The sequence below is a fragment of the Aythya ferina genome, assembly GCF_964211825.1.
Source record: "Aythya ferina genome assembly, chromosome: 10".
In the NCBI taxonomy this organism is placed as follows: Eukaryota; Metazoa; Chordata; class Aves; order Anseriformes; family Anatidae; genus Aythya; species Aythya ferina.
In genome coordinates, this window is record NC_140306.1 from 12,975,947 (window position 1) to 12,996,825 (window position 20,879).

The window sequence follows — 20,879 nt, forward strand, 5'->3', positions numbered from 1 at the left end:
GGCACAAACTTGGTAAACCAAAATTAAATTTTAAAGGTAAATTTCGCACTTAGGGGCTTTTCTTTTCACCAGAGAATATATAGTTCTATTCTGTTTTTTTTTTGGGTTCCTGTGTGTAGGAGGCTTTAGGTCAGATAACAAATTTCTATTTGAAGAGTGTATTATTCTGGTCATAAAGAGGCCCTCTAGCGGCCAATGGCTTTCACATCTCATCGATTTTTTTTTTAATGACTTAAGAGCAGTTTAATAATAATGCAATTTTAATTAAGTATAGAACAGGCAACTCTTTCAAAATTTGTATGCTGATGGGTCTCATTGAAATTTGTCTATTAATTATTTTAAACATTTATTGTATTGTACCCGCGGCACAAATTTATGCTAAAGATTCATGTCACGCTAATGAAGAGTTATGATACGATGTTTCAAAATTGGATCGTGATTTGGAGGAAAATGTGTTTAACTTTAACATGTAGTCTTTTAATTGCCTGTTTAACACTTGCTCAGCCTTGTTAAGAAAAATTGTGGTAGACTGTTCAAACACTGAATTTCGCTGTTAAAAATATAAACAATATTTAACATTATGATTTCCATATGTATGGATTGCTATAATTGCATGCATTCCTTTATTCTCCAACCATTATGGGCTTATGACTGAAGATTATTTTTTTTTTGGTGAGCAGTAGTGTAAAGACATCCTTTGGCACCAGGTATCTTGCTTGTTTAAGTGACTTTTCAATTTGGCTCTAGTAAGCTGTTAGAGAAATGGAAGAAATTTACCAAAATTCTGTTTTACTGGGTGAAAATTCAGCACCACTTCTTTGAGATCTACTAAATTGCTAGAGTTCTATATTAGCAAACGTTACAGGAGCTGTGAATTTGTTTTTTCACTAATCTTCATTCTAAATATCTAATGCCTGGAAATATGTTTATGCATCTTAAAATACTTTTTTTTTTTTTTTTGCTTCCAAGTATTACAAGATTTGGATTCATGATGTAATTGGTAGGAAATCTAGCTTGGTCATTACATGGGGTAGGGAGAATTACTAACAGGTGCTTACACTGGGACCAAAGGAGGAAAAATGAAGTGTAATTGTTGGAATTGCTTTCTTATTTTCTTCATTATAGGAAGGCATAGTTGAAAATCTCTTCAAGTGGGCGCGAGAGGCTGATCAGCCCCTAAGGACCTACGCAACAGGGCTGCTAGGAGGAGCTATGGAAAACCAGGATATTGCTGCGAATTACAGGGATGAAAATTCACAATTGGTAATGATACCTCGATGCATGTTTTCCTTTAGAGAACAGATATCTCTTTTTCTTTGAGTGTGTGTGTGTGGTGGAGTTCACATTTAGAAATCAATGGATGATTTTGCGGTGGTTATAATAATATCTGTAAGAGTCAGTAGCTCATGCTTTCCATCCTTTCCTGACCGTGAATTTGCTGAGGAAACTTTGCATCCATTAACAATTGCATGTGGTGGTTTCTATATGGAGCAGAGACATTAAAATGAATGGTAAATCAACACAGGGACAACTTTAATATGAAATTTTATTATAATTAGACACTTTTATTTTAAATCCTTCCCCAGTATGATGTTTATCAGCAATTGAGATGACTTTCAGAAGAAAGTAGGCTAAGCAAATTTGGCTCTCAGGACGGTGCACAGCATGTCATTTACAGTGTGTCAAACCATAGGCTAATTCTTCTAATTCTTGCACAGTTAAGGCCTTTAGAGCAGATGTGAGCCTTTAGCTTTTGTAGACCTGCAATTTTTCAAAGCTGCAGCTTCACAAGGAAGCATTGCCCTTATCCCAGGCTACGTGGAGATGATGGAAGAATGTTGCAAGATGGTGTGTGGTTCTCTTAGCACCACGATAGCTCATCTGCTCTTAATGGCTTTCAGGTCCTTTCTCTCTCCTTTGGGAAAGTGGGTGATGATTTATTAGAGTAAAAAGAATTGGGATTGTCTTAGGCACTTTGAAATCATTATTTCTCTTTGCAAACATGCACTTCGTGCCTACTGTTCTATGAAGTAGAGTTGTTTATATGGTAACAGCAAAAATACGGCCAGTGTGGGTTGTATGATGGAATTGGGTTGTCATGCATGCTTCTTTTGTGAAACAGGTAGCTTTGGTGCTTCGACGGCTACGAGAGCTACAGGTTACTGAAATGACTACAAAACAAGAAAACAAGCGTCCCAGTCCTCGGAAAGTGCCATCAGATCCTCTGCTGCCTCTAGATGAAGAGGCTGTGGATATGGATTATGGGGAGATGGCAGTAGATGGAGAGCAAGAAGAAGTGGCTGGGGATATGGAGATCTCCTTTCATCTCGATTCAAGTCACAAGACCAGTAGCAGAGTCAACTCTGCTACAAAGCTAGACGATGGGGGACTGAGGAAAAGCAAATCAGGGAAACAGCATGAACGAGACGGCTTCCGGAAGGCCAAGCAAAAGCTGGGCTTCTCTGCTTCAGAACCAGAGCGGATGTTTGTTGAACTGTCCAACAGCAGCTGGTCAGAAATGTCCCCGTGGGTGATTGGCACTAACTATACACTTTACCCTTTGACCCCCGCCATAGAGCAGAGGCTAATTCTTCAATACCTGACTCCCTTAGGGGAGTACCAAGAGGTGAGCATATGAGGGTGGGAGGACTCTGGGCGTGAATTCTCCTGACAGAACTATTGGTGGTATTCCGGGAAAAAGTTTTGAGGACTACTTTATCACTTGTTGATACTTCCTGGTGTGGTTAAGATCCTTTCCTGAGCTATTGTTGATTTTTCAAATTGAGGAGGTCATTAATTTAAATACTACCTAGCAGGTAATGCTCAAAGCTGAACTCAGCAGGTGTGTGGTCTGGTATTAGAGCATGGCACTGGGAGTTTTATTCCTGGCTTCTGTTAACTTGTAGTGATTGTTTACATGATAGAGGATAAGTCACTTTGTTTGAAATGCGTACCTTTTTTCTGATTACTCTGGGGAAGTTAATAGACCCCGGCATTAAAAATCTGAGGAAGCAGTGGGATTTTGAAATTCTTTCTGAAATGGCTTGTATAACCTCTGCAGCATTTCTCATTAGAAATGGCAATGCCTGTGCTACGTAGGTGCTTTTGAGAGCTGTTGTTACTTGGACAAAATAGTTGAGCCATGTCAGATTTACCAGTGTGTCTCCTTTTCCCATTGTTTTAAATCATAAGCCTCAATTCAGCATAAGTCTGCAGACCACCTTTATCTCTGTTTAATCATTTGTAGGTGGTTTAACTTAATTTGAGATGCAACAAAGCAATGCGGTTTGGGTTTGCCGTATATGTTGTGTGTGTGCACATGTGTGCCTTGCTTCTTTGAGACCCAAAGAACCCGTTATCCCCCTGATAGCCTGCATGCTGACCGGATCACATCATGGTAATAGGATGTAAAAATAGGAATTAATACCATAAAGCTGTTACTCAAAGAATTATGCAAAGGGTTGTGGTTTGTTGCCCTGCTCTCCTGTTTTTTTCTGTTCAGTTGTTGGGTAGTTGTCTTTGCACAGATGGAAAGTGGAACCTATCGCCAGGGTGGTATCTGTGTGGACTTGCCACAGCCGCACTTGAAGGAGTGTCTTAAGATTTCCGTGTGGCAGCTGTCATGCACCTTGCTGCAGTCAGCAGATGTATTACAAGAGGTCTGTTAACCTTTATTGCTTCCTATGGATGGAGCTGGTTACCACTGACCTCTCATAACAGGTATCTGCCAGTAGGGGAAAACTGGGGGTTTGAGAGAGTTGAAAAAACAAAAACAAAACAGACCTTGAATGTCCCATGAAACATTCAGCCAGCATCTCCATCTGATTTTTCTCAGCTACTGCCCATCTTTATGCAACTGGGATCAAGGGAGCTGATGATGTACTACATCGACTTGAAGCGAACCAATGACGTGCTGCTCACTTTTGAAGCCCTTAAGGTAAATTACATTCATAAAACAAACAAACAAACAAAAAAAAAACACAAAAAACAAACATGCTGTCAACACTGGAAAAGCATTGAGTATGTCTGTTGCATGCATGGAAGACAAATGCTCACCTCCTTTAGGCCTGTTTATATCGCGGAGTTCCCTGGGGTTGGAATTGGCTTTGACTCAGCTGCATTGGGTATTTGTTGTTATAACTCCTGAGAATTAGTTTTTTTTTTTTTTTAAAGGGGGAGGGATGTTAGTAAAAAGATCTTGTTTGTGGGGGAAGCACCATTAATTTCCTCTGCCATTTGTGTAACTGAAAATGATAAAAATTCCTTTTTTCGATTGAATGCTTGTGTTACTGCTGCCCTTAGATGGCATTCCTGAGTTGTTACACTGCCTGTCCTCACAAGGGACGTTTGTCAGGGGTAAGAAGCATAAAGCGTCCTATTCCTGGAAGCTCCAGCATGACATCTCTGAGCTTAATGTTTGAAATACAGATTGCTTGCACAAGATTATTGTAGGTTATTGCCCCAACATAAGAAAAAGTACAAAATAACCCTCTTCAATCCAAACCTGCAAGGCAGCAGCACGAGTTAATGTTTTCTGTTTACTCAGATTTTACTGTTTTACTCTTTCACAGTAACTCCTCTGCCTCTGGTATCACCTCCAGTGTCATCTTTCTCTACCTTCCATTGTCACTTGTCTGCGAATTTATTTCCAAGCAGGAGTGTTCCTACAAAAGGTGTAGGTTTCCTCAACTTGGGGTGCAGTTTACAGTGGTTCTTATTTCCTCTTAAGGCGTTGATAATACAGAAAAGTGTAGTAACCTTCAGTCAGCTGCAGACTTCAGTTTTAACAGTAGCCTTCAACTTCGATTTTGCAAAGTTCTCTTTGCCAGCAATATGGCATATACAAAGTGTGAATGCAGACTTGAATATTTCATAGTAAGATAAAAAGTGAGATCATACAGAAAGAATAGGAAGACTTAGTGGCCTATTGCAGAGCAGCTCAGAAATCATACTTCTCTTGTATTTCTTTTGCAAGATGTGTAAAACTAAGTGATAACTGCCATCTTTGCTTTATCTTTCTTTGGTTATTCCTTGATTATGTTACGAGTAAGTAATTCGTATATGGAGCAGCATCTAGTAATATTCCTTATTTGTAACTGATAATGTGCCAAACATGACACGTGGACTTTAAGGTCAAATTTGTTTTTGTCCAAGAAGCTTGTTTAATTCTGTGTACTGACGAGGGAACTCTTCAGACCAAAAAAGAGGAGTCGTTGCTTTTGTAACTGCCAAGTCCAGTTCACTGACTGAGTAGCAGTTCAGAAAGTAAATAAAAGCTCTGTATTCTAAAAGGATTGGATTTTTTTGATCTTTTAATCCCTATGTCTGCAGTATCGTTCTCTTCTCTGTGCCTGCCATAACATTCATATAGCCACATAGTGAACTGAATAAGGAACAATGCCGATTAGAGCTCAGTAGCTCACTTCCCCTGCCACCACCCTGCTAATTAATTTTTAGACCAGTTCAGCGTTAATTTAGTTACTCCTTTAATGAATGATAACGCTGATGCAAGGGAAGGGGCAGAAGTAGATTGGGGAAGAAAGAAAAGACTTGGACAGCATAGGTTTGTGATAGATTAGACTCCACTAGAAAGCAAGAATTATATTTAGTGACCAGAGTTCATACAAACCCATACCCCAAATTTGCAACAGATGATTAGCTGTGGAGAAAGGGTTACTTACTAGTTCCTGTTAGGTCTGCTGATGATCTCAGCACTGTGCAGCTTCTTCAATTCCTGTCTATAGAGTAGAAATTCATATCTTTGCTTCCTTTAAATTGCACCCTGACAAAAAAAAATCAGTTTCTTCAGTGATTAGTCAAGCAAAATAACTGATTAAACTCATGACATTTGTAATAGGGGTACATAATTACTTTATAAACCATATGAAGAGAGTTATACATGGGAAAAATATTACATTCTGCGGTTATATATAATGGGAAAAGGAAATAAGCACGCCATGCTTTGTCCACTTTTTCTTTCTGCAGTCTGCTTTTCTACAGAGGGAATGTAGAATTAATGATGGCTTGAAAAATTCCATTCTAATCTGCTTTCATGTTTCTTTAGCATTTGGCATCATTGCTGCTGCACAACAAGTTTGCGACGGAGTTTGTTGCTCATGGGGGAGTGCAAAAGTTGCTGGAGATTCCTCGTCCTTCCATGGCAGCCACAGGAGTCTCCATGTGCTTATATTATTTGTCTTACAACCAAGATGCCATGGAAAGGGTAAGACATTCTTTTAACGTAGCTGCAGTGACTTCAGTTGTTTTGATGGACTTAGTCTTCCTACCTGTGTTCAGACAGTGAATAACTATCTCCTAGGCTAAAAAGCAAAGATTCTGGTAAGTGCAGAGGCAATGGAAAGTGCATAGATAACTCTGTATTTTAGAGTGTTTTGTTGTGAGAATGTAAGCATCCATTCCCAGGGAATGTAACTGAAGACCTCTGTCTTGTTAGCGTTGTCTCAATACTTTCATTCACCCTTTTCACCTTGTTCTCTCTCCCTCCAAAAGAAGGAAGAACTCCCCTTTCTCATTTCTTTCCCTTTCTACCTGTTCCAATGGGCTCCTATACCTGGATTGTTTTTCCATGCACGGTCCAAGTGTGGATAGCTTCAATGTTACACGGTGTCTCAGTCAGATTCCAGACAGCAGAGCAATTTCTTTGGTAGTGTTGGCATGCAGCAGAAGACTAATGCAGGTCTGGTCTGCATTATGCAGGGAATCAAGCTAAATGATATCTGTGGCCTGGGCTTATAAATATTAAAACAGCTGATAATGAAGGCAACTTCCTCACCTTATATTTTTACATGGGGGAGAGGAAAAAAAAACAAAAACAAAACAAAACAAAAAAAACAAAAAAAAAAAAAAAAAAAAAAAAAACAAACAAACATAAAAAGCTCTTCCTGTAAGTTCATTAGTGCTCCTCCAGCAAGGATCTTTTCAGACAGGTTGGTACAGCAGTCCTCCCTTAAGTTTCAGTTTTCCATGTGCTTTAAATGGTGATTCTGTTTCCTTTTTTTCATACTGGCAGCAACACTTGCATGCTGAGCTAGGTCTAGGAATTGATCCAGTTTATTCTGTAGTTGTGGCCATGCAGAGGGAAAGGGGGGGGAAATGAACTTAGAGCTTGTAAGCATTAGTGCTGGCACATGGGAGGATCATTCAAAAAGATTCATTCAAAGCAATTGCAAAGTTGTACCCTTAAGCCTTCTAAATCTACTTTAGGAGGGATGGCTTTTGATTCACAGCCTTTCCTTAAGATTGTCTTTTTTTTTTCTAATTCAGTTGAAAGTGGAAGCAGTTAAAGCAGTAATTTCACGTTTCTGCATACTCTGAGTTACTGATGCTGTCTGAATGTTTTCATTTCACTGGCAGTGGTTGTTTAAGGGCCTAACTGTAGGGATTCTGCTGACGTTTGTGTTCTGCAGACATGTATGAGTGAGCTCAAAAACCTCTCAGTAATCACAGCTGACAGGGCAGTCTATGGGCCTTGTACTGCATCTCCTGTTTGAAGGCAGGAAAGGTGAAATGGGCGTAATGTCCCCCCATTTCTTTCTGCATGGGTCAGAAAGATGGACCCTGGCTGTATGACCTGCTTTGGTGTTTCTCATGAGAAAACTCTGTTCTTTTTTTCTGCTTGCACTTGCCGTTTGCATGGTGTTTCAGAAGCAAAACCAAAAGCCCTGGCAGGGTGCTGCATGGGGGTTCCTTCTGCTTGACATCCTCAGGCCGGGTCATAAGACCATGTAGCTGTTTGTAGTGATGTTTGTAGTGATGCTCAGACACATTATCCCCAATGTCTGCAGATACCTGGTACAGCAGATGGGTGTCCATTCTGGGCAAATGCCCAGAATGGTTTTCAGGGGCATCCAGCTTCAGGTGGCAGTCCCTTGCCACTTGGTCTGTGCCAAGCTGCAGTATGAGCATGTCTGACACCAGCAGAGACAAGACCAAACAATGTGCTAACTGGGCATAAAAGCAGCTGGTGCCAGTACTTCAACTCCCTCCACAATTGCTGTCAGCACTGACCGTGCCGGGGGTTCCACGTTCCTCATTGTTAGAAGCTAACAAATCTATGTGAAAGTGCAGCTCTGAGCACGTAGTCTGCACGTCTCAGAGACAGAGATGCTCTCTTCCTCTCCTCAGACAACTTGTCTGTTTCCAGAGAAAGTAAAGCTTTAGATATGCATTTGATGATCCCTGCTGTTCTTCTAGACTCTGATGCTACCAGAGTTTGCTAGAACTTGAGCATAGCATATGATGCTGTTAGATTTGAAGTATTTTTGTTTCTTCTCCAAAAACTTCTCTTCCTTCTCTGGCTGTAGTGAAGCATTCTGTTTGGATGCTTTGAAATGATATGCAGAGGGACTCTGAAATTACACTGCACGAAGACTGCTGTATTTACTGTTTAGGTCTAGGAACAGACCTACATCGCATCATCGTGATCTCTACTAGTCTCCCTGAGGCCTTCTTGCACTGGTCTGGAAATGGGGCTTTTATTTCATGTCTCAGCTATCAGTTACTTACAGCTGGACTAGGGACGTTTGTCCCCTGTCGTTTTGCCTCTCAAACTGCCATTCTTCTCAGACTAATTCTCTCCAACAAGCTGTTTGAAGTCCTTCTCAATAATGTTTTTGTTTGTTTTTTCTTTATAGGTGTGCATGCACCCCCATAACGTGCTCTCAGATGTGGTGAACTACACCTTATGGCTAATGGAGTGCTCCCACGCCTCAGGCTGCTGCCACGCTACCATGTTCTTCTCCATTTGCTTCTCATTCCGTGCTGTCCTGGAGCTCTTTGACAGGCATGATGGACTTCGTCGTCTTGTTAACCTGGTAAGGCTAGTGGTCTTATGTGCTGAACAGGGCTTTAGTGTCAGGTTTTGCACCCTATACAGCTAATTAACTGTAGAGGGTTCTGGTTTTTTTTCTGCTTGTTTGAGTTTTTCCTTGTCAGTTCCCAAGAGATGGGAGAGGTGGGGTGAGTTTTCCGACTAACAGACGTGAGGATTCTTCTTATTGTTAATAACAAGATCGCTGTCCAGAGGCCAACTGCCCCCTGAGAGCTTTTTGGTACAATTCCTGGGTTAAGCAGCACTCACTCAAACAGCAGTGGCTTAGTGGTGATTCAGATCTTTCTCTGCCTTCCACATGTAGGTGTGGTATTGTCGTGCACCCTTTTGGATGCAGATATATCCAGCCTTGCTCCAGGAGAGGTACAGCTGTATTTGTGCTGTGCTGTGGTACTCACAGTGCCTTATGAGCACAAATTATACTATTTCTGTACAAAAAGCAGTACCTCTGTGTGCTGTGCAGTCACGGTAGCCTGGGTTGGTATTAGCTCAGGGACCTTGCCACAAGCACATTTTGTGTTGTGTAACACAATGCCTGATGGTGCCTCTAGATTTTTACCCATGTAGCAGCTGGATTTCTTCATAGATAGCGGAGGAGGAGGAATGGTTCTTTTTAGACTTAATTATTATCCAAGCAAATAGCTGACTGAACAGAAAGGCTTTCATCAGCTCTCTGAGAGCATGTTTGTGTATCTTTTGTGGCAAAGAGAAGCTTGTGTTTGGTACAAGTACAGCTGAGAATTGTAGGTGCTATTTTTCTGAAGTGTGGGCTGAACCTTTCTCTTCTTTCTCTTTCCACCCGACTGCTTTTTGAAGATAAGTACTCTTGAAATCTTAAACCTGGAAGACCAAGGAGCTCTCCTGAGCGATGACGAGATCTTTGCCAGTCGCCAGACTGGGAAACATACCTGCATGGCCTTGCGTCGATACTTTGAGGCTCACCTTGCTATCAAACTTGAGCAGGTGAAGCAGTCGCTCCAGCGCACGGAAGGTGGCATTCTGGTACATCCACAGCCCCCCTACAAGGTGAGCAGCGTGTTGCAACCTTTCAACGTGGACAAAATCTCTATTTATAGAGAAGTGGATAATACCAAAAAACTTAGGAATTAATTTGGTAGTGACAAATAAAATGTCTTCTGGACACCATAGTTTTTTAGGAACGACCTGGGAGGTACTGGTGTTGTCTGTGACTTTATTTTTCAATCTTTTCCCTGAAAATATATTTATTTATTTTAAACTAAACTTTGTGGCTGCTTGTTCTGATGGAGTACATTCATTTGTAGTTTCTGGTTTCAGTCACAATGGTTTTCCAGAAGGGCTAAAACAAGAAAACATGACTTTTGGCTTCTGCAAAAATCACTTACATTTTCAGTAATTAAAAAAAATGTGTTTAAGCTGTTGATGTTTTGATTAGAAGAGTATTTTCAAGTTGAAAGGCAAACTTGTTTGGAATTTACTTTTTTCTTCGTTATCTCTTGTAGTCCAAACTTAGAAACTGTAAATGAGTGTTTTTTCAGCCTTTTTAATACTTTAGCATAAATTTCTTTTGAATTATGGTCTAGTAGCTTAAAAACAGATTAATAACAGAATTAAAAACAGAATTTTAGTGTAACTTCTTAAATTAGTTTAAGCTTTCTAGACTGCAGAAAAACTTAAAGGGTATTAAAGGTTATTGTTCTGTAGCTTATTGCATATTATCATGGCAACTGCTGGTTTTTTTTTGTATTTGAAGAATAAAACAAAGTAAATAATAAATCTGCAAGAAACAGTGATAGCTTCAGCTTAGATATGGATGCAGTTTTCAGTTAAATCCCAGCAGTGAAGGGTTTGATGTGCAAGTTTGTAACCCTTGTGATACCTTTCTAATGCTTCCAACTCCTTTCTTGGCAGGCCTGTTCCTATACTCATGAGCAGATTGTAGAGATGATGGAGTTCCTGATTGAGTATGGTCCAGCACAGCTCTACTGGGAGCCAGCAGAGGTTTTTCTCAAGTTGTCTTGCGTCCAGCTCATGCTTCAGCTCATTTCAATAGCATGCAACTGGAAGACATACTATGCAAGGTAAGCTGCTTGCTGTAATATTTTATTTCTTTAGTGCAGTAAGCTGTGATTTTTGGGCAGGAGAACCATTAACTTTCTAAATTTCCTTTTTTTCTTAAAGCATCTAAAGCAGGCACCTAGTGGGTTGTAGGGGCCTGTGCTTTGGTTACGCAGTGCTCATGAAAATTAACACTGGAGACAGCAGGACTAAAATCTTGAGGTAGAGGGTGGATGAGAATTCTGAAGAACCAAAATGCCTCAGGCCTTTGATTTCTGACAATTCAGCATCACAGTAGAGCATAGTCACAATTCTGTGCTACTTTTCTTTGTTATTTGTTTACCTTTTTATTAGAGACTAGAAAACCTTTTAAGAGGGTGAAATCAAGCCATGTTTTCCATCTGGAGAATCAGGGGAATGTCTGTGTGGATGTAGTAAATTTAGCTGACTCGAGAGAATGTTGTGTATCACCTTTGTTCATTCACTGATACTTGAATATTATTGATTAGGTACAACTGTACAAAGGAGTTGTGAATACCCAACAAGACAGCATTTGAGAGAGGGGAAAAAAGTCTGAAGGTGAACTCCAGCAAAGCACAGTAGTAACAGTGTCCCTAGATGATAAACCACCGGCTCTTAAACACAGGGTGTTTGTAGAGAGGCTTATCTTGAGATGCTACTTCTCAGTTGCTCCTGTCCTAGCCATGGACATGCTCTGGGGGCACCGTGATACTGTGCTGTTTCTGTGGCACATCCTTCCCCCCCACCCAGTCCAAACCCAACAATTTGCAGCATCCTTACTCTTACAAAAGAAAGGGAACTGCACCAAACTCTGATAGGTAAGGATACCATTAGGTTAGGATCCTGTCCCCAGTATAGAGAGAGAATGGGTGCAAAATTCCAGCCTCTGCTTATCCTGATCAGCATCTGCTCCCAGGAGTGAGAGTGTAGTCCTCTCTAGAGACACTTGCTGGTGAGTCACGGTCTGCCAGGACTAGCTGTCATCAGCTGTACTGTCACCAAGGCTCCCTCCTCCTTATTTCTGCTGCATGCAGGAGCTCCTTGCCTAGCTTAACTTGAAAGCCTTCAAAATCTGTTTTGCTTGTGCGCTCCCCGCCTCCCTCTCTCAGGTTGCATTCTCCTGGGTAGTTTCTCTTCTCCTGTTTCTTATTCTCTGCATCTGTTTCCTAATTGCTGTCTGGGTTAACTCCTGCCTCGCCATACAGGCTTACAAACCTTGCCTCTTTTTTCTTGCATTGTTCTGCTCTTCCACCTCTTGTTCAACAGTTCTCTTCATTTTCCACACACCTGTCTCTCTTTCAGTCTGGTGCCTAAGTTGATGCCTTTTTCCCTGTCACAGTTGTCTGTTTTACTGCTAAAGTTTAGCTTTGTTTCAGAAAAAACTTCCTTTCTACTTGATCGGCAACAAACTGTTTTAGAGAGGAATGTTTTCTGACTGAGATATAGAATTAGGTTAGATTGAGAAACTTAATTTAGAATACTTCTGTAGATAAGTGTTAGGAATCTTTGAATTTATAGGACTGTGCTTTTAGGAGCCTGTGGGCAGGGTGGGCTGCATGGTGACAAACTGCAGGAGGCAGTGTGCTCAGTTACAGTATGTGAACACTGCCTTCTGTGAGGACCAGCCCTTTAAGAGAGGAACATCCTAACATCAGAAGGCATTATCAAAAACATGAGATGTGACCGGTTTTGTTTGTTGGATTAGGGTAGAATGAATACTGTTTTATGCTGCTTAACATCTCTTGTTATACCTCTAAGAAGTTCTTCTGTAACTGACTTCCAGGAATGACACGGTACGCTACGCTCTGGATGTACTAGCCATCCTGACTGTGGTTCCTAAAATCCAGCTGCAGCTGGCAGAACCTGTGGATGTGTTAGATGAGGCTGGATCTACTGTTTCCACTGTGGGTAAGTTGAATATGGTCCTGGTGACTTAATCTTATCAGTTGGCCTCTGGTATGTGTTTTCTTCAAATGTTTCTCATCTGCGGTGAGACAAGGGTTAAAATAATTCATGTACTCAGAGCTATTGTTAGGGATGCAAATAAATGGGAGAGCAGACTGTCACGATTAGCACTGGTTGGATTACAAATTTGAAGGCATGGTCTTTGACTCATGCTTCTATTCAAGAGCTCATTAAATACAGATACAAGAAAATTTGCTTTTGTAATGGGACTATAAGGTTCCCTCAGCTTCCTAGAAATTTAGGACTCCTGAGAATATTGCATTTGGGAATAATGTGAGAAGAACAATTAGTGCTATGTATTTGTTTGAGTTATGCTCTAATTGGACACCTTCAGATTCAGTACATGAATGAAATGAGATTTTTTTTGGACAAAATAGCTATTTTTGAGAGTGGATTTGAACTTCTAAAGTGGACACGAAACCTTAATTTCATTTGGAACTCTAGAGGGAAAAAAAAAGATACCAAGTTTCATTTTTGCTTGATTCATTTAGGAAGCAGCTTCATCCCCTCCATTTCCAATTTTATATTTATACAAGAGAGTTGCTTTCTGTGATCAGAAGTTAGAGGCATTCCTCTGGATCATATCTGTGCCAGATATCTTAAAGATTGTAATCCTGGGTCATGCTTGACCTCTGAAAGATTGGCTGCCTACTCACTGATGAGGTGGAGGAGCATCAGTGTAGAAAAACATTTTGTCAGGGAGGCAGAGGAATGTGTCTTATGCTAGTTAGAAAAAATGAACTTCAAAAATTCCTGTAATTAAGAGGAATTACGTATTTCTCCCAGTTATCTGGAAGACTCCCTTACTTGTCTGATTAAACTGTGTGAGATGCGCTTGGAATTATTAAAGAAATTTCTTTCCCTCACTAGGTATTAGCATCATCCTTGGAGTTGCTGAGGGTGAATTTTTCATCCATGATGCAGAGATTCAGAAATCAGCCCTTCAGATCATCATCAATTGCGTATGTGGCCCCGATAACCGGATCTCCAGCATTGGCAAATTCATCTCCGGAACTCCTCGGCGAAAGCTTCCTCAGGCCCCCAAGAGCAGTGAGCACACATTAGCTAAGATGTGGAATGTGGTACAGTCCAACAATGGCATCAAAGTGCTGCTGTCATTGCTGTCTATAAAGATGCCGATCACAGACGCAGATCAGATCCGAGCGTTAGCCTGCAAAGCCTTGGTGGGGCTCTCACGCAGCAGTACTGTCCGGCAGATTATCAGCAAGCTCCCCCTCTTCAGCAGCTGTCAAATTCAGCAGCTGATGAAAGAGCCGGTGCTTCAGGACAAGCGCAGCGAGCATGTGAAGTTCTGCAAATATGCTGCTGAGCTGATAGAGCGTGTCTCGGGGAAGCCCTTGCTGATTGGCACAGATGTCTCCCTGGCTCGGTTGCAGAAAGCGGATGTGGTGGCCCAGTCAAGGATCACGTTTCCTGAGAAGGAGCTGCTGCTCCTGATTCGGAACCATCTCATCTCTAAGGGCCTAGGAGAAACTGCATCTGTCCTTACTAAAGAGGCTGACCTACCCATGACTGCAGCATCTCATTCATCTGCCTTCACCCCTGTTGCGGCTGCTGCCTCTCCCGTGGCCCTGCCTCGCACTCCTCGCATAGCTAATGGCATCTCAGCCCGGTTGAGTAGCCACACTTCCGTAGGTTCCCCTGCCACCTCTGTCCATGCTCAGGCAAGGCCGTCTGCATCCCAAGGTCCACTTGCCCTTCCAGGCCCTTCTTATGCCAGCAACTCTCCTCTGATTGGCAGGATTAGCTTTGTCAGGGAGAGACCATCTCCCTGCAACGGCAGAAAAATCAGAGTGTTGCGACAAAAATCGGACCATGGCGCCTACAGCCAGAGCCCAGCTATCAAAAAGCAGCTGGACAGACACCTTCCTTCCCCACCCACGCTGGACAGTATAATCACAGAGTACCTTAGGGAGCAGCATGCCCGCTGCAAGAACCCTGTTGCCACCTGTCCCCCTTTCTCTCTCTTTACTCCCCACCAGTGTCCTGAGCCAAAACAGAGGCGCCAAGCGCCAACTAACTTTACCTCACGGCTGACCCGCAGGGCAGCCTTTCCGAAGTACGGAGGGGTGGATGGTGGCTGCTTTGATAGACACCTTATATTTAGCAGGTAAGGAAGAAAAACGTTTCTTGCTCCCTCTCAGGGTGTGCCCTGTGCCAGAAAGCCTTGCCTGGATTCAGGCTACGGTGTCCCACAGCGGAGTCTCCTTGGACAGACAAGTGTTTTAATTCAACAGTGGCAATTGGGGAGCTTTGAAAAGCAATTCTGGAAGTTGTTCTGTTTCTCTTGTCCGTAATACTGACCCTTAGCACATAAAGCACACTCTATTTTCAGTGTCATGTTAATTCATTGGCAGCATTGGCTAATGAAGCTCATGCTTCTGTTCTCCTCTGGAAGGTAAGTATGTAATGACAGCTTTAAAAGAGAGCGTAGCACAGCCTTGAGGTTGGTTTGCTGATGGACCCAGGCCTACCGACAGATGGAGGACAGCGGAATACGTATTTTTCATCGTGTGGCTTAATTTTCAGCACAGCAAGTTGCTAGCCTTATGTGGCCTTTGTTTGCTGAGGTTAAATTGGAAGATGATACTAAGTTTACAAAAAATAATTTTCCAGATGACAGCATTTTCAGGTTTGCCATTAATCCAGCTTTGAAGATGGACTCCAACTGCTTCAACTTAATGATGTGCTATAATAGAAGTACCTAATCATGCAAGACAAACCCTGAAATGTTGTAGACACGGCTGTCACATATTCACTCAAGCAGTAGCCTTATAATTGATACTTGGCTTGTCTGAGATGAAAGCTACAACTTTTTACCTATGTGATCTTAAAGGACTGGTTTTAATGTTATCACACGGTAGTTCCGTTTTGCTTTTCTGCTCTCTTTTGGGTGACCCTTTTTTTTCTACCTTCTCTAGGTTCCGTCCTATTTCTGTGTTCCGGGAAGCAAATGAGGATGAGAGTGGCTTTACCTGTTGCGCGTTTTCTGCACGGGAACGATTCTTAATGTTGGGTACTTGCACAGGGCAGTTGAAACTCTACAATGTATTTAGTGGACAGGAAGAGGCTAGTTACAACTGCCATAACTCTGCTATAACGCACCTTGAGCCATCCAGGGTAAGTAAACAAAGACCTGTGCTGAGTTTTAGAAGTTCTCATAGACTAAAGCCTGGTATATATTGGGCCTGTCTGGCCATGTAAATGTAAAGTGCACCTACTGGCTGGCCTCTAATGCCTGTCTTGAAAGTACTCGTAGCAGTTCTGTGCTACCTTTCTGAGTTCTCCGTTATCTTGGGAAGAAAAAACTACACAGAAGATGCAGGGGCTGTGTGCTTTCATAAATAATGAATGTGTGTCTGTAAGTGGTAAAATGCTTAAAGTGACTACATTTAAGAGAGATGTGAGATATAATACCAGAGATAATACAACAATTCTTTGTTGGAGAAAAGTCTTGTGGGAAATGATTCTAGGAAGAACCCAGGAGGTAACCCATTTACAAGCAGAATAAACTCCATTCACAGTGCATCAGAGTTCAGGCTGGGGTTATCCTGCTTTTATCTGCTATTAACATCATAGATCGTTCTATTGTTATGTTTTTATTCATCTGTATAGCATAAAGAGCCCTTGGCATAACATCAAATACTGAGACATCCCTACAGAAGTAGTTTCTCAAGCACAAGACCTGCGGTAGTTCCTAAATTAATTTTGTAAGCCTAAACTTAAGAGTACAGGTAAAATAACCTCTGTTTTCCCTGGCATCTTTTCCTTTCTCCTCCTCCACTACCATCTGGAAATACAGGATGGATCTTTATTGCTGACATCTGCTACGTGGAGCCAACCTCTGTCTGCGTTGTGGGGAATGAAGTCTGTCTTTGATATGAAGTAGGTGTACTCTGATCTGTGGGGGTATATTGTAGTTGGAAGAAACATTCAACATATGCAGAATTCCTAAGAACAGACTCTGAAAGGACAGCACAGCTCCCACAATGTCTGTGATTAAAAAATAAAATATGCTTCTTTTCTTGTTTAGTATCTTCCCTGTTTTATTGAGTACAGACACCATAGCAAAATTCTACCTACCAGAAGTGGTATTTGATACAAGATAGATGAGTAAAATCACTGTTGTTCCTGAAGACAAAGAAATATGTTTGTAGTTTTATTCTCATGTTAGTAAACTACCTTGACAATCTTTTTGTAGATAGTTACAGAATTTTATAATATGATAATTTGCATGCTGAAATTTTTAGACCTGGATATCCCAAAGACAGCTATGTCAAATTGAATTCAGTATTTACAAATGTCTTTTCTCACCAAAAGACATGTAGCCGTTTACAGATCACTCCTACAAGTGGTGTAATGTTTATGGCAGACCCTGTTGCAGCAGTAATTTGGTTACAAGCCTAATAACTTGTTTCTTGTGGTTTTTAACTGGTCTGTTGTAAAGGCTGTGTGTCTGTGATAGATACTTCCCTACAAACGCCAGTGGAACACGGTAGCATGCTATGGTCAATGGCGAAGGGAAGTCTTCTAGTTTCTAGACTTCAGTTTTCGGCATTGTTGGAACCTCTGCTCGAGGTGCTGTTTAGTTCACACAGGCGGTTTGAATCTGCAGTTCCTTGACTTCCTTACTGACTCTATCTACAGGCATTCCTTCCCTGATGACCACTACGTGGAGTTCAGCAAGCACTCTCAGGATAGGGTCATTGGCACAAAAGGAGACATCGCCCATGTAAGTTTCATTAAAAGTCATGGCTGTGAAACTGTGACAAGAATGTAATTACTCACAGAGTGTTTACCAGCAGATCAGGGTGCTATGATGCACAGAGTGTAATGGGTGAGCAAAGAAACTTTAGAGAAAAAGCTTTGGAAGTATCAAATAACGCTTCTCTCTGTGTTTGAGGGTATAAACTTGACCATTCCAAATCATCTGTAGCACGAAAAATGTGCGGTGTGTTGTTTCTCTGGTTATACTGGGCAACAGAAATCTGCTTTTTGTTCATTTAAGAGAAGTTATGTCAGACTCTTTTTTCCGCCCCCCCGAAGTTGACTCCTTTGCCTGATTTAGCCAGGGGAGTTTTAGGTTAGATGTTAGGAAGAACTTCTTTACAGAAAGGGTTGTGAGGCATTGGAACAGGCTGCCCAGGGAAGTGGTGGAGTCACCATCCCTGGAAGTCTTCAAAAGACGCTTAGATGTACAGCTTAGGGATATGGTTTAGTGGAGGGCTGTTAGCGTTAGGTTGGAGGTTGGACTCGATGACCTTGAGGTCTCTTCCAACCTAGAAAATTCTGTGATTCTGTGATTTTTCATTAATAGTAATAAAAAATAAAAAAATAAAAAATCTAGCAGTAGCTCAATCAACAGCCATGGAAAATGGTTTACTAAGTGTCCTTATTCTTCTCTTTCCCCCGGTAATCTAGAGCTTATTTATGGGTGTCGCAAGTTTAATTTTACTGATCTAATTTCATAGAATACTGCAGTATTTTGTATGAATACCTGCAAATTTGACAGATGCAGGCTTCGGTGATTCTGCTCCTCGGTGCTAATCTGCATTCATTAGAGACACTGTCTTTTGAAAAAGCATTTGCATAAAAATACTGCCGTGAAACGTAAAATCATATATAATTTGAATAAGTTATTTATTGCTCTTGATTTTTGGAAGTATTTTGCATTTAAGCAAACCATGCATTCCTGCCCAGTTTTTTTTTAACTTTATCTGGAAGTCAGATCTCTTTGTGCTTTGTGTTTGTCTGATAACCAGATTGCTTTCCAATATTGAAGATTTTTTTTTTTTCCTTCTCTGAGTTTGAAAGAGGGCTAGGTTCTTCAGGGTGTTACGGATCAAATTTATCTGAGATGGTCATAAACCCTTTGTACTTGGTAAAGCCCTTTTTATTTTCCAAGTCTTCTTTAAAGCTTTTTACAGTTTACTAGGGCAAAGCATAGAAAGTTGCCCTTAAGTGTAAATACCAGAAATTTTAACTCCTTTTCTGTAGATATGGCTATGACCCCTTCCTCTACCCCTCCCTCCCCCTTGTGCTTTGGGGTTTTGATGTTTTTATAAGACCATCTGCTCTGAAAGCAGTTGAATTTCTGAAACAGGCTCTGGCTAAGTGGTACCTTTTGTCTGCAGCTTTCTGCCCCAGTTTTCGTAATGGGGTTAATTTCTTTGGAACTAATGCTGATTGTGTTAAATATATTGGCAAACCTGCAGTAAGTTAAGTACTGGCCAAATCATGTTGTGAGACTTGGTTCCAGCTGTGAAAAACTATTAGAGTAGCAGAGCAAGTGTTATCTTTATAATGTTCTTGCTTGAAATTATAAAGTGAAATGGGGCTGGCGGGATTCTGGAAACAATCTATAATATGGGATGTTCTTAGGCACAGGTACGTTACAAATTGTGACTAATTTTTCTTTTTCTTTTTAATCTAAAAGATCTATGATATTCAGACTGGCAACAAGCTATTGACTCTGTTTAACCCAGATCTTGCCAACAACTACAAGAAGAACTGTGCCACGTTTAACCCCACAGATGACCTTGTCCTAAATGATGGTGTCCTCTGGGATGTCAGATCAGCACAAGCCATCCACAAGTTTGATAAATTCAACATGACCATCAGTGGTGTTTTCCATCCCAATGGGCTAGAGGTCATAGTCAACACAGAAATTGTATCCTTTGGCCACAGTGGTAAGGTGCTGAGAGGCCAAGAATTTGCATTGAAAACCAAGTAGCTGTTTGAAGTTGTATAAACAGTCTGCGGTGTTACAAATTATGAACAGTAACAACTTGTCTCTGAAGGGAGTAAGTGGGGACTGTCAGACAAGTGGCTAATTTAAATCTAGACTGCCTCTGCCTCTGATTTTGGCCTAGTGGAAATACTCGAGAGTTTTTTTTTTTTTTTTCCTAATGCACTTGGCGGTATCTCTGCTCTCTTCCACTCCCTTACCAAGATCTACCATGAAGCTACTGCAGTAACAAAGGGAAGCTAAGTGGGAATTACATTTTGAGCAACAGCTTTTTGGGTTTGAGTATGTTGAAGAGATCATGGTGCTAGAATCTGACACTGTCATATTTGCAAGAGGGTGGGAATGATGTTTCTTGAAAGCAATTAATCAGTTGTTCAGCACTGTGTTGAAACTGAAACAGAAATTTTCAATAGTCTGTTGCTCCTTAGCCTGGATTTCTTCAGTGGGACCTCCGAACTTTCCACTTGTTACACACAGTACCTGCACTGGATCAGTGTCGTGTGGTCTTCAACTACACTGGTACAGTTATGTATGGAGGTAAGATTTCTCAGTCTTAATTGCTCTCCTTGGACATGTCTGGGTGGTGATAAGTAGGGATTTGTTCAGCGAAATCGGAAGCTTCAAAATCTGTCTAGCTGCAGGCCTTTCTGGCATATGTGAACTGGATTTCCACTCCCTCCCCTTCAGGAGTTTACACTATGTGTAGTGCTGACAAAGACAGTTTTCTCTAACATCAATGATATCAAAACTCATTTGTGAGATAAAAAAAATCAACCTTTTGAGAAAGAAAATGTGTATATCAGTAGACCTGATGACGCTTGAGGAAGTAATTTTATCCTCAATGTTTAAGCTACAGTGATCATTGCTAGTAATAAAGGCAACTCTAGAAGAGAAGATCTTAAATGGGTCTTGCCAAGCTATTAAATATGAAGAAAATTCATGTCAAGAGTTTGATTTGATCTTAAGTTCATTAAAGGTAATGACAAGTTGAAGGTGGGTTTGTAGAATGATCTTTCCTTGTATCAGCTATGTTGCAGGCAGATGATGAAGATGACCTTTTGGAAGAGAGAATGAGAAGTCCATTTGGCTCTTCTTTCAGGACATTCAATGCAACTGATTATAAACCTATAGGTAAGACAAAAAGAGGAACAAATATTCTGGTCTGGAGGTTTGAAGTTTTATTGAAAGTTCTTAGTAACGTTTACTTCTTCCTCCTCCCTGCATATGTGACAAAAC

At 41.2% G+C, this 20,879-nt stretch overlaps 1 protein-coding gene across 3 annotated transcripts in view; it reads left to right on the plus strand.

Annotated features, from left to right (window-relative positions):
• Positions 1-20,879, plus strand: part of DCAF1 (DDB1 and CUL4 associated factor 1) — a 50,671-nt gene that overhangs the window by 11,406 nt on the left and 18,386 nt on the right. For all 3 annotated transcript variants that reach the window (XM_084531278.1, XM_084531277.1, XM_084531279.1), the window contains exons 6-20: positions 1,126-1,263; positions 2,123-2,626; positions 3,836-3,937; positions 6,065-6,223; positions 8,655-8,834; positions 9,668-9,877; positions 10,742-10,911; positions 12,693-12,817; positions 13,745-15,005; positions 15,817-16,015; positions 16,698-16,780; positions 17,543-17,627; positions 19,332-19,565; positions 20,087-20,180; positions 20,670-20,774. In XM_084531278.1, the coding sequence (XP_084387404.1) occupies positions 1,126-1,263; positions 2,123-2,626; positions 3,836-3,937; positions 6,065-6,223; positions 8,655-8,834; positions 9,668-9,877; positions 10,742-10,911; positions 12,693-12,817; positions 13,745-15,005; positions 15,817-16,015; positions 16,698-16,780; positions 17,543-17,627; positions 19,332-19,565; positions 20,087-20,180; positions 20,670-20,774 (3,649 nt within the window). The remainder of the gene's footprint in view (positions 1-1,125; positions 1,264-2,122; positions 2,627-3,835; positions 3,938-6,064; positions 6,224-8,654; positions 8,835-9,667; positions 9,878-10,741; positions 10,912-12,692; positions 12,818-13,744; positions 15,006-15,816; positions 16,016-16,697; positions 16,781-17,542; positions 17,628-19,331; positions 19,566-20,086; positions 20,181-20,669; positions 20,775-20,879) is intronic.